Source organism: Carettochelys insculpta, chromosome 8, assembly GCF_033958435.1.
Source record: "Carettochelys insculpta isolate YL-2023 chromosome 8, ASM3395843v1, whole genome shotgun sequence".
NCBI lineage: Eukaryota > Metazoa > Chordata > Testudines > Carettochelyidae > Carettochelys > Carettochelys insculpta.
The window spans coordinates 12396619-12409336 of record NC_134144.1 but is presented as its reverse complement, the minus strand read 5'-3'; the positions used below and the strand labels follow the sequence as shown (position 1 = coordinate 12409336).

Below are 12718 nucleotides of genomic sequence, written 5' to 3'. Positions count from 1 at the left end.
TTTGTGAAACTGACAAACAGCTGATTACAATGAATTTTATATAGGGTGCCAGTCGGGGAAGAGACGCAGCAGGGTGGGCATTCCCTGGACAGGTGCTAACAGTAAGGCATAGGTGCAATAAGCCAATCGTCTAAAAGATTACATAAATGCTCCGCTCATAGCTCAGATTTACATGTGAATACAAAGGTATTATTCCATAAGTTTTCTCTTGCAGAAGATGGGTTAAATTCCAATTTCTAGCCTTTAGGAATGTCAGATGGCACCTTCTGATAGGTGTTTTTCTGTAGGTAGATTGCTGTTTGGCCTTGAGATGTAAAGGGCCACTAATCAATACGGTAATCTCTCAAAATGCGTGATTTTGAGGTGTGCTTAACTCACATTAATGCGAGTTAAGCACAAGTCAAAATCTTGCCCTGCATGGCTCTAGCTCACCTCCCTGCAGGGCTGTACGGCCCTGGTGCCTGTAATGGGGCCAGTCCTATACCATATATGAATAAGTGATCTAGAAAAAGGGGTAAACGCCAAGGTGACAAAATTTGCAGATGATAGAAAACTTCTCAAGATATTTAAGTCCCAATTTGACTGTGAATAGCTAAAAAGTTCACAAAGCTGGATGACTGGACACCACAATAGCAGATGAATCTTAATGTTGATAACAGTAAGCAATGCACACATGGAAAACATAATCCCCTCAATGTATATAAAATGATGGGGTCTAAATTCCGTTAACCGCTCAACAGAGATCTTGCTGGTGTTGTGGATAGTTATTTGAAAACATTCAGTCAATATACAGTGGCAGTCAAAACTAGTAGAAAGTTGAAAATCTTCAAGAAACAGATCAGGCAGAAGATACCCAATGGCCTCTATAAGTCCATGGTACATCCACATCTGAAGTATCACATGCAGATGTGGCATCCCTATCTCCAAAAAGATATATTGGAATTGGTAAAGATTCAAAAAAGAGCAACAAAAATGATTGGGGTATAGAAAGGCTTCCATATAAGGAGAGTTTAAAGAGATTGGGACTTTTCATTTTTTTCAAGATGGAGAATAGGATAGAAATCTATAAGATCATATGGTGTGGAGAAACTAAATAACAGTGTGATTTAGTCCTTCTCCAAATATGAGACCTAGGTTTCCCCAAATGTAATTAACAGGCATCAGGTTTTAAATGCACAAAAGGAAGTACTTTTTCCACACAACTCAGTCAGCCTGTGGAAGTTCTTACCAGAGCATGTTGTGAAGGTCAATACTATAACTGGATTAAAAAAAGAAAGATACATCCGTATCCGGTGCCTGTTTCAATACATGTGTTCTCTGGGCATTCATTTTTGCAAAGTAATGAACATTATGGATGAAAACATCTGTAGAGACCACAGTCCTGCATATGCAGTGCTTCATTTTGAAACCAGCATCAACTGTGTGATTGAAGCTGGAACGTTACATGTTGAGACTGAGATTTGCACCTCAATGTGAAAGATGAGGATGGCTATGGACTTCTTAGAAGAAACTATGGCCTGCTTTTGCACACCATGGTTTCCATGTACCTACAATTAAAAGCAAACAATAACTACATTAAGTGAGCTAGAATGGCACTTTGAAGATTCTTTTATTTGTTAATTATGATTTGTGATGATGGAATGTTTTCAGTCACGTTAAACAATTTAAATGGGTTTTGCATGGGATTAACATACTGCTAGATAGTGTATCAGAACTGTTGTACGGTATCTCATGAATTTTTCATTCTGTAGCTTTTTTACAGGCAGTGGGATGGGTTTTGAGGCCTTTATTACCTTCACTGGAGTGTTGGTGGTTGCAGTTTGTACAAAGAGAGAGTATGCAACAGTGATGTTGCCAGACCACTGTCTTTGTGATTCTCTCTGGGTAAGACTTATTTAAATGTATTTTGTTTGGGACAGAATAGCCTTAGCTAAAGAGTAGTAGCTAATGATTTTAACAAGCACCTTCCCCCCCACCCCCTTGAATAAGGACACATTCGAGTTCTACAAATAAAATCTAATCCTTTAAATATGTGACTAGGTCATATTACAGGCTTAGTTGTTTGATAGGGTTTTAGGGCAGGATGAACTTATGTTCTTGGATGTGACTTATCGTGAGAGGCTTTTAGGGATTGCTGCTACATATCAGCTGGCTGAAGTAAATTGTTTTCTCTATTTAATTAGTGTTGCTGCCTTAAAGTTAATGTGTGTGTTAATTTTATGCTAATCTGTTATTGTAAGTAATTGTCAGGGGTCTTAGCAGTTTTGTAGATGTTTTTAAATTTTAAAACTAAATAAATTTCAGTGTGGCTACTTAAACAAGTAATTACAAGATAAGATCTGTACTTACAGAATCATAGAAATATAGGGCTGGAAGGAATAAGTGAACTCCTGCCCTTTCCACTGAGACAGGGCCAAGTAAACTTAGATCATCCCTGGCCTTTTCTCCACTATGAGGTCAAGCAAATACAGCAGCAATTGACCCACCAGCCCTCAATTTATCACATCTGCTGTAGACACTATCAGACTCCAAGATCACTCCCATCAATGCCAGTACTTCCCCAAGATCAGAAGAGTAGCTGATGTCAATGGGAGAGGAGTTATTTGCATAGCTGAAGTAGATGGATAGTACAGGTAAGTGGAGGCAAGGCCGGAGAGAGGTGTTACCCCAGCTATGTTTTTAAAAACACCAGTGATGGAAAGCCCACAACTTTCCTTGATAGCTATGCCATAACTATAAACAAACCTTCATAATCTCTAATTTAAATCACTCTTGCTGCAAATTAAGCTCACTGTTTTTGTCCTTCCTTCAGTGGACATGGAGAACAATCGATTGCTGTCCTTTACATATTTCAAGACTGCCTTCATCTTCATTTTTTTTAAGGCTAAACATTCCAGCTTTATTTTTAATGTTTCTTTACAGTTCCAGTTTCTAAACCTTTTATCGCTTCTGTTGTTCTTTTCTGGGCTCTAATCTGTTCCTAAACTGCCCATAATTGGACACAAGCCATCTGTGGCCTCGCCAGTGCTGGGAAGACCAGGTTAATTGTCTCCTGTGTCTCCCATACAATAGTTCTGTTGGTTCTGTCAGTTCATCTTGGCATTAGCATTTTTGCAGCTATATCTCATTGATTCTTATTCAATTTGAGATTCACTGTAGCCACCAGAATGCCTTCGAAAGTAGGCTCATCTTACTAGTTATTCCCCTTTTGTAGTTGTGCATTTGATCTTTCCTTCATTAGTGTACTACTTAGCTATTTGTCCCTACTAAATTTCATCTTGTTGAATTCAGACCTTAATAAATTGGAGACTTGGTCTTTTTGAATTCTAATGGTATCCTCCAATGTATTTGAAACCCTTAGCATCTTGGAGTCATCTTCATGATGATTTTATAATCATTTTCATGATTGATTGTTACTCTCTCCGCAATCTGTGTAGAGGGGCCATGGTAATTCTCTGTTCCTTTGACATATTTTTAAGGAGAAGTAGTATAAGTGCAGGTGGTTCAGTTAGTTGGCTCCTGAATGTTGGATTGTGTTATGGGACTACTAATGTTTGTAAACTAAAATTTGGTTCAAAGTTTAAGACTTAAAGTGTTAAGTTACTCTGTTGCCCCATCCCATTCCTAGGTCTTAAGGGTCTGCATTGCATTATTATGAAGGGTGTCACATATCTTTTTTTTCCCCCCAAAAAAAACTTTTTGTAATGTACTTTTTTTTAAAAAAAGGACGACATTGATTGATACTCGATATCATCTTCCCATGATGCTACAGAAGTTTATCTGCTCTATTTTTCACTCATCTAATGGTGGTAGTGTTGGGTAGGCACGCAGAATTGTTTTGTTGCATTTTAACCACAACCTATTCAAACTGTTCTATTTCCGGTACAGCACAACATAACTATTGTTCACGTGCCTGGAAAGAGGCCCTTTGGTCAAAGCTTTGTCTACATCTATGTCAATGGACAGCAGAAGATCTCTGCCCCTCTTAGATTTCCTGCTATGAATGAAGTAAGTCTGTTCTTAACAGAATAAAGATTCATAAAATTGTGGTCAGATAACCAATTTTCCCTTTTTATTTTAGTTTTATCCATGATTAAAAACGTGGTAGAAACTGATTAGCAGTTTTCAATGTTCAAGAGTTGAGGATAGTTAAGCTCATCCTCAGTGTGTTTTTCAGCTCTGTCTCTCATATACAACAAAATAGAAGACTAGATGCTGATCAAGGATTAGCTCTTTTTGTTGCTCAGTGGCCTGTGTAACCTTGAGTGAATTCTTCTTATTTGAGGTGTTATTTTTAACTGTTGTCACACTTGGCACTAACTGCCTTCTTTGTTGGCAAGTGTGCTGGAGAGGATGGTATGTTAATGTGGAGAAGAGAAACACCTTGTCTCTGAAAGAAATGGTTCTCAATGCATTTTGTAGCACACCGGAAGTCTGAGTAAGCTTTCATATGATACTGTTTGTACTTGACTTGATTAAAGTACATTTCTGTATAGAGTGCCGTTAACTGATCATTTCTATGTGCTAAATACTAAATTAACTGGAATAAGCATAAGCCAATAGAATTTCAAAATGATTATATGTAATACGTAGATACTCATTGTCAACAGTTTCTACTTTTTGTGGAAAAAGTTTGTTTTAAACCTGGATTACAATGTTATGACACTGACCTTCTTGCATGACTTACATGCTTACTATAAAGCTTGAAGAGTCAAGTACTTATTCAAAGCAAACAGAATTGCTGATTGTAAGACAAAACTGTTGATTTTTTTGAATGCATCTGTAAGAATTTTAGAAACTTTAAAACAGGGGTGGGGTACCCACTAAACCCCTCTTTTTGTCCTAACCCCGTAGCCTGGGGGGGGTCATCACAAAATCCCCTAACTATGGGACCCCAAAAGAGTTAATCTGGCCTGTGGGAAGCCTTGAAGCTTGGGTCTCCCTGCCTTCTCTCCCTCTTCCCTACCCCGTCCCCCACATTCTGTCACAGGGCTAGAATACTGCCAGGGGAACGAGGTATCTCAGTTGTGGGTCATGTCTGTGAGAGGTGGCTTTTTGAGGGGATTGCCTCTCACTTGTGTGGTCCCCAACTAACTTTTCTGTAGATCAGTGGCCCCCAACCCGAAGAAGATTCTTCACCCTTCCTTGAAAACATTTATTTAACTTCTTTTATAAACATTGAGGGGGAATTCTGGATGGTAAAAGATGGCATGGGAAGATGGCATTGAAGCTCTTTTAGTGAGGAGAAATCAAGCAGAATACTTTATATGACAAGATTGTCTGAGATATATCTGCTAAAGGATGATCGAAGGAGAACCATCTAGAGGGACAAAGATGTGGCTGAAAGACAAAGCAGATAGCCGTAATACTCCTGATAGAGGACAGCAATGGGCCAGATGAATAAAATTACACTGTCTTGGAGAAGGATTAACATGCACTTTTTAGTGCATAAAATACACCAGCTATGTATTACTATCTTTCTACACCTGTTACCTCAGTTAAGGCAGGTTAGAGTTAATTCAACTCACCTATTTTTATATTTAATTTTGTGAAAGTCTCAAAGATGTTTGACATTCAGCTGTAACACTATTTTTTTTTATTTTTCCAACACCTTCATCTCCAGCCATTTGTTTCTTGCTGCATTGGGTCGGCTGGACAGAGAACAACCACTCCTCCTCCATCTCAGATACCAGACCCACCCTTCTCCTCCCCTGTTATGCCTCATCGATCGTCTCTAGGTGGGATTCTTTCCCCAACCAGTTGGGGTGGGCTACTTGGGAAATCAGAACTGGTCACCAAGTTGATTTCCGCGGGTACCCAGGACAGTGAATGGGGATGCCCAACATCACTGGAGGGCCAACTTGGGACAGTCCTCATCTTCCATGAAGCACTGCAGCCCTCGCAGGTGAAAGCTTTGTATTTGGCAGGTAAGTGCTAGTGGTGGTTGTGTTGTGGTAACGCCTACAAGCCCCATCTATGGACCAGGAGGACCCTGTTGTGCTACATCCTGTACAAACGGATGATACTGCCCCCACACAACTTAGCCTAAGTGCACAGATTGTACTGTGCCACTGATAGCGGCATCCTTAAACTGTGTCAGTTTTGGGGCTGATATTTCTCTTTATACTAACACATGTATGTTATACTGTTTGCTATATTTACACAGATTCTTCTACTCTCTGGTTGCTCAGGCCCATTCCAATAGGGTGCCTGCACGCATGCATGCAAACATGCAGCTGCCAGAAGGTCTTTTCGCAAGCAGTATCTGTTGGGTCTTTTCTGGAGCTCCCTGAAATAGCGCCTTCATGGCAATGCATATGGGTCCCTGCCAGCCCACCACCTGCTCAGTTCCTTCGTACCACCCATGAGGGTTGTTGGAGTACCCAGTCTCTTATTTCGCAAGGCATCCCTAGCTGCTGCTGCTGCTGTTGTATATAGTTCCAACTTAGTCCAGCTTTAGTTCTAGTTTCAGTGTAATAGTGAGTGTTTTAGTAGTTGATCGTAAATTTCCTTTGTAGAGAGGATGTTCTTCCTGTCCCCAGGGGTCAGGAGTCCCCTGTCCCTGCAGCTCCAGGGATTTAAGCACTTCCAGTCCTGCAGCAAGCCTTTGCCCAGAGTGGGCTTGCATGCTGCTTGCTTAAATTACCCAGGTGAGAGTCAACTGAGAGACAAGTGCAGCATTTGCAAGGGCTTTAAGTCCAGAATAAAGCAAGAAAGAGATCAGCACTCAAAACCTCTCACTTATGGAGCCTGCACTTGAACCTGCATCTCATGAGCCAATATCCTCAGCTCACAGCTCCCCAGCCTCAGTATGGGGTGCCTCAGTGCTGAGGAAAGAGAGATGCAAAAAGTACTGGTGCTGCTCCCCTGCGTGGAATACTAGCTCCTCTGAGCGGCCCAGATCACAATCTCTGTTGCTGTACAAGAGAGGAAAAGGGGTCAAAGCTGTATAGTCAAATTTCAAGTCATATAACTTAGTTCATTTTTTTTAGCCAGAGGATAATTGTAATGAGTAAAACCCCATGGAATCATGAAGCTTTTTTTTTTTTTTCCAAATAATCGTTACCTAAAGAAGATCTGCAAAATATTTGATCAGGAATATGTGCGCTTCAGGGTGTCGTCCTATTTATATTTCTAGCAGAGTGTAGTGTAGTAAAAATTATTAATACAAACATTAAATCTAGCATGTACTTCAAAATATTTTACAGGCCCAAATTGTTTAACACCGTGGAAATCCCAAGAGTCTGAAGTGGCAGATCTGCCTAGTAAAGTGCTTCTTCATTATACACCCAAGGTAATAATCTGCATGTTTTCCATTTGCTTACTTTTTGAACAGCTTTTTTAACTTTTAGAATGAAATTGGTTTGCTTTTACAAACAGTTTTCTTCATTGCTCCATCACTTAGCTTGGCTGCCTCCCCTACATATCAAGCCAGACATCTACTAATTTCCTTTTTAATATTGGCCAAAAGCGTGTCAGCTCCTACTCTGACAGGCAGATCCCATCCTCACTGAATAATTCTGATATCTCTTATGCAAAGACCGGAAGAGATATTACTAGCCTCCTACCCCCATGGATTTGGCCACCTCTATTCACATACTACTTAGCCTTGTCAACCTAAGGGGGCTTCACAGCTCCCTGCTATGCCCTGCATTGCAATGTGTAAGACTAAATACCTTTCCCTGGAGTAAAAATTCCAGGATCTCCCATAAGTACCTCTTAGCTCTGATCACTAAGTTCACCCTTTTATGCATTCCCTACTCATTTTTTCAGTGGTGAACCACAGTCATATCTGGTGGCTGATCACAATGTACAGATGAAGGATCAGCTGATCCCATAACATGTCCCTGTTTTCATACCAGCTCAGGATTACCTCAGCATTCATGCCCAGCTGCAAACTGTCAGACAGCCTAGACGCAAATCCTTTTAGGAAGAAGTAATCTATTATACACATAGAAAATGGGAAATGACTGCCTAGGAAAGCATATTGGGGGAAAAGGATCTAGGATCATAATGGACCACAAGTGTTAACACAGTCGACAGTGTAATACAGTTGCCAAAAAAAAAAAAAAAAAAGACATTCTGGGATGCATTATTAGGAGTGGTTGTATGCAGGACATGAGAAGTAATTCTTCTGCTATATGCGGCACTGATTAGGCCTCCACAGGAGTATTGTGCCCTGTTCTGGGCTCCACATTTCAGAGAGGATGTGGATATACTGTAGAAGATCCATGGAAGAACAACAAAAACTATTTAAATGTCTAAAAATCATGACCTACAAGGGGAGATTGAAATAATTCAGTTTGATTAGTCTAGAAAAAGAAAATTGTGAAAGGGAAACATAAATTTTCCAGTTGTTGCAAGGATGAGGGAGATTATTCTCCATAGTCTCTGAGGATAGGATAATAAGCAATGTGTTTTAAATTGCAGCAAATGAGGTTTAGGTTGGATGTTAGGATAACTTCCTATCTGTCAGAGTGGTTAAGCACTGGAATAAATTGCCTCGGAAAGTTGTGGAATCTCCATCACTGGAGCTTTTTTTTTTTTTTTTTTTTTTTTTTTTTTTTTTTTTTTAAGAGCAGGGTAGACCGACACTGGTCAGGGATGATCTAGATGGATCTTAGTCCTGGCATGAGTGCAGGAGACTGGAATTTATGACCATTAGAGGTCCTGTACAATTCTTTAATTCCAGGAGAGTCTCTCCCAGGTTCAGGTGCTAGTTTGCTGATCCTAGAAGCTCCAAACAGCGCTACTGGCAATGCTTCCCTGAACATGCAACTTACTAATTTTTTGTCATCTAACTGCACTCAAAAATAACACAGCTTATAACTTTAGAACCTGCAAGTCTACTCAGTTCTCCTTGTTCAGACAGTCACTAAGACAAACATATTTGTTTACATTTAGGAGTTGTACTTGTAATTCCCCTTCCTGTAGTGCACTGTCTCAATGAAGAGATTGCACTACAGTCCTTGTGTGATGTAAACTGAAGAAATACTTCTTTTAGTTTCTAAATTTTTTTTACAATAAAAATATAAAGGGAGTACACTTTGTATTCTGTGTAGTAATGTAAATCAATATATTTTACAATGTAGGAAACATTCAGAAGTATAAGTGGTATTTTACAGGGTGATTAAAACTTTTATTTTTAATGTCCTGATAATCACACTTAATATTTTAATTGTTTGACTGCTCTAATGTATATCTGTTGCAGTATTGGGCAGAGGGAATTGCTTTCGTGCCCTGCCCCTGCAATCTCCATGTGGTGCTGGTCACACTGGTGCTTCCAGCCTAGTTGCATCCTGTAATCTGTTTGTTCAAATGACCTGGCTGTGGGTGACCCACTGTACCTTGTAAGCTGCGTAGTGCTATGAAAACTGTTTTGGAAGCAACTCCCCAGGCAGTTTGGAATTAATTCTCTGTTGGTTCCCCATCCCCAAATGTAGCTAGTTCACTGGGGAAGCGTGTGCTTCCCCAGGATCTGGGTTACTTCCAAGAAGAGAGAAGTCCATTTGGTAGACACAGACCACCTATCTTGGTCATGGACCATGCAGTGAAATCCTATAACCCACAGCCTCTTGAGCCCCCACTCATTGCTCGCTGAACTGATTTGGAACTTTTCCCGCTATCTGGAAGGGAGACGACATCTCTCCTGTTCTCACAAGTCTGCTACAGCCCTGAATCAGTGAATTTGCAGCTCCTTCCCTATTAGCCACAAAAGACTTGATTATGCTGCTGCAGGTCGGAGAGCGGATCCCCACCTCCTTGTTCTCAGTCTGCTACCATGTGGAGCTAAGAGAGCAGAGTTTGCGTGGCTATTCTTGGTGCAGTTGAAAGAGGGCTTTTTCTGCTTGGAGGTAGTCCTAAATACTTACCTCTGCCACCCATCACCCTGCGGCAGGGAATAGGTCACTGTCCTCACACTAGCTTAGTCTGAAGCTGTAGCACTTGGGCTGTCTAACTCTTAAAAGGGTCACACACACCCTTTCCTACAAGCCAGCCAGTGTTCCCTGCCCTCCACACCTCCAGACACTGCTTATTATAGGGGGAGGTCATTTAACGTTGTGGGATGAAACTTGAAAAACCACAAGAGGATGGCCTTTTCAGGCTGGTATGAGAATGTGTGAGCATTGAGTTTCATTCTCTCTCTCCTACTTTTACTGGTGGTATGATGTTTTGTTTCCCACCCTTTTTAGGGCAGTTAGTGTTTTCTGTGCATTTTCTCTTAGTTTAGTCAACCATTCTAAACAATCTCCTGACTCCATTGTTAATGCTTTACTCTAGTTGGCATTAGTGTAAAGGGTGCAAATCAGCGCTCTTTCCCAAGATCAAGTTGATAACCTAGGCCTTACACAAAGCTGCAGTTTAGGTATGGACAGTACATTTCATCTCTCATTCTGTCAAAATGCCAAGAGTGCTGAAAGTGGGGAAACTGACTAGAGAATCTGACTCCTGTATTCTGTGTGTGCCAGATTGTTGAAATCTTGCCATTAGTATCACCACAATGCTGCTGTTTCTTGTCTTACCTCAATGTGCAATGACCCTGAATTTGTTTCAGAAGTAATGCTGAAGCTCATTTTTCATTCTTTTTTTTTAGGCCTGCAGAAACCCAATCTGTCTCGACTTGTCCGCAAACCTTTTACATGGAAGACTAACTGGAAACAAAGTAGTGAACTGGGACATCAAGGTAAATTAATATTAAATCATCACAATTTGACCTAAACACAAAATAGTTATTGTTTACTGGACAGTTAAGGGTTGCTAAAAGTTCCCATGGTAGAGGAGTGACGACAGCAGGAATATCAGTGTTTTCAAAGTGAAACAAGCTCATTTTAGGGTTGTAGCGGTAGATCAAAAGTTAAATTTTGGGAAAGTAGAGGAATACTAATAGTCTGGTGTAATGTTTCAGAATCAATTTAAAATTAGAATACTAAAAACTGTTGTGGTACTGAAAGTTATAAGCTTTATACTCTGAAAGCACTTAATGACTTCTGCCTTTTTGTCCCTAGTAACATTTAGAACTAACGGTTCAATCTTCAAAGTGTTAAGCAGATTTTAATTAATTACTGTCAGTAGTCCTCTGTGTTAGACCATGTTTCTCTTGTGTTCCCTGTTCTGCTCAAAGATACCCTTATTTCATTCTTGCAAATTCATGGAGAGAGAAGAAGATTCACTTAGGGCTTGTCTACACCAGCCCCTTCCTTCAAAGGAGGCATGGTAATCAGCACGATGGGAGGAGGCTAATGAGGTGCTGCGATGAAGTGGATGGCCACTGTGGGAGCTTTGAAGTTGCTAATTTCAAAGCGCTGACGGGCAGTGTAGCTGTGGGTACTTCAAAGTACCTGCTGAACTTCAAATTTCCGTTACTGCCAAAATGTTTGGCAACCAGGACCTGGGCATGGGGATACCCTCCAGCACCTTTCCTTCCCCATCCCTAGGTCCATGGATGAATGTTTTACTGTTTATATACTACTTTTTTTGATCCATAGTAGGGACACTGTTGCTCTAAAATACCATGAAAGTTCACCTGTATAGAAACTTTTAATATATGTGTCTAACCTCTTTTGTCCAGCACCCTCAGGACCTCACTGATGCCAGATGAGAGAATTTGCCAGAGGATGGGAGGTCAATATTGTCTAGCACATTACTCACACTTCCACTGGCTATTGGGCTCTTATAAGACATTTCGGGGGTAAAGTACAGCTAAATAACAGCCTAGAACACTGAGGCTGAGGGCTGGTGGCTGGAAACAAATATTATGGGACCATGGGAAACTTGGTCACATCCATACCTTGTTGTCCAGCTAAATAAAATCGTGCCAGATTAGAGTTTGCTGGATGAGAGAGTTCCAGATTAGACAGTTTCAGCTTATATTTTTTAGTGTTAATGGAAAAAGATGAGAGAAGAAGGTACGTTTCTTTCTGATCCTCCAGTTTGTGTTTGACAGTCTTTTTTGTCAGTGTGTGTCATTTAAAGTAAATTTCCTGTGGTTTTGTGCTGCTGTTCCATGAAGCAGCAGAGGAGAGTAAAAGTGAGTGGGTGGGTGAGGGGGAACCTGTTACAAAGCCCCAGAAGTTAGCTGGAAAACTTGGAAACAATTGTTACCTGAAACACCTTGAACCTATTTATAAAACTAACGTGACACTGTTCCTGTTTTCGTTAAGTAGATTTCAAGTCACGTGAAATTCTGTTTGACTCACAAGTACATGAATGCACATCTTATTTCATATGTGTTAAATACGGAATAGATATTTCTTTTACGTGTAAAAATAAATCCCAAAACCCTACGAATTCGTGCATGCTCTCTCTCTCTCTCTCTCTCTCCCCCCACCCCCTAGGATATGATAAATTGCATTGGTGGATTGAATGTACTCTTCCCACTACTGGAGCAAATTAGTTTTCTGAGTGAATCTGAGAGATCTGAGCGTGAAACTATTCCTCAAGAACTGATGACTCCAGTAGAGGGAGACTGGGTGGTGTTATCATCCACAAAGGCTTCAGGTAGGAAAGTACTATCTGTCTGAGAACTTGTTCAATCTAAGTGTTTAATAAAAACAGAGTAATACAACAGTGGAAAAAATTGATTTATGCTTGCATATTAGCTCCATTATACTAGTCATATAATTTTAATGTCAAAATGTGCTCATGTATTTTTATATACAAAGTTGTTCTTTTGTTTATCTAGAAAATGATGGGGTTGATCCAAAGGCCACTGTTGTCA

General features: G+C 40.4%; 1 protein-coding gene across 6 annotated transcripts in view; it reads left to right on the top strand.

The window, feature by feature from the left end:
* The window catches only part of NBEAL1 (neurobeachin like 1), a 132841-nt gene that overhangs the window by 63959 nt on the left and 56164 nt on the right, over positions 1-12718 (top strand). For 5 of the 6 annotated variants that reach the window (XR_012646386.1, XM_075001046.1, XM_075001047.1 and 2 more), the window contains 6 exons: positions 1752-1884; positions 3889-4008; positions 5624-5927; positions 7209-7294; positions 10595-10684; positions 12336-12498. Coding sequence is in view for 5 of the 6 variants with exons in the window: in XM_075001046.1 (XP_074857147.1) it covers positions 1752-1884; positions 3889-4008; positions 5624-5927; positions 7209-7294; positions 10595-10684; positions 12336-12498 (896 nt within the window). In the remaining variant the exon portion in view is untranslated. The remainder of the gene's footprint in view (positions 1-1751; positions 1885-3888; positions 4009-5623; positions 5928-7208; positions 7295-10594; positions 10685-12335; positions 12499-12718) is intronic. The other variant, XM_075001048.1, reaches the window with a different exon arrangement.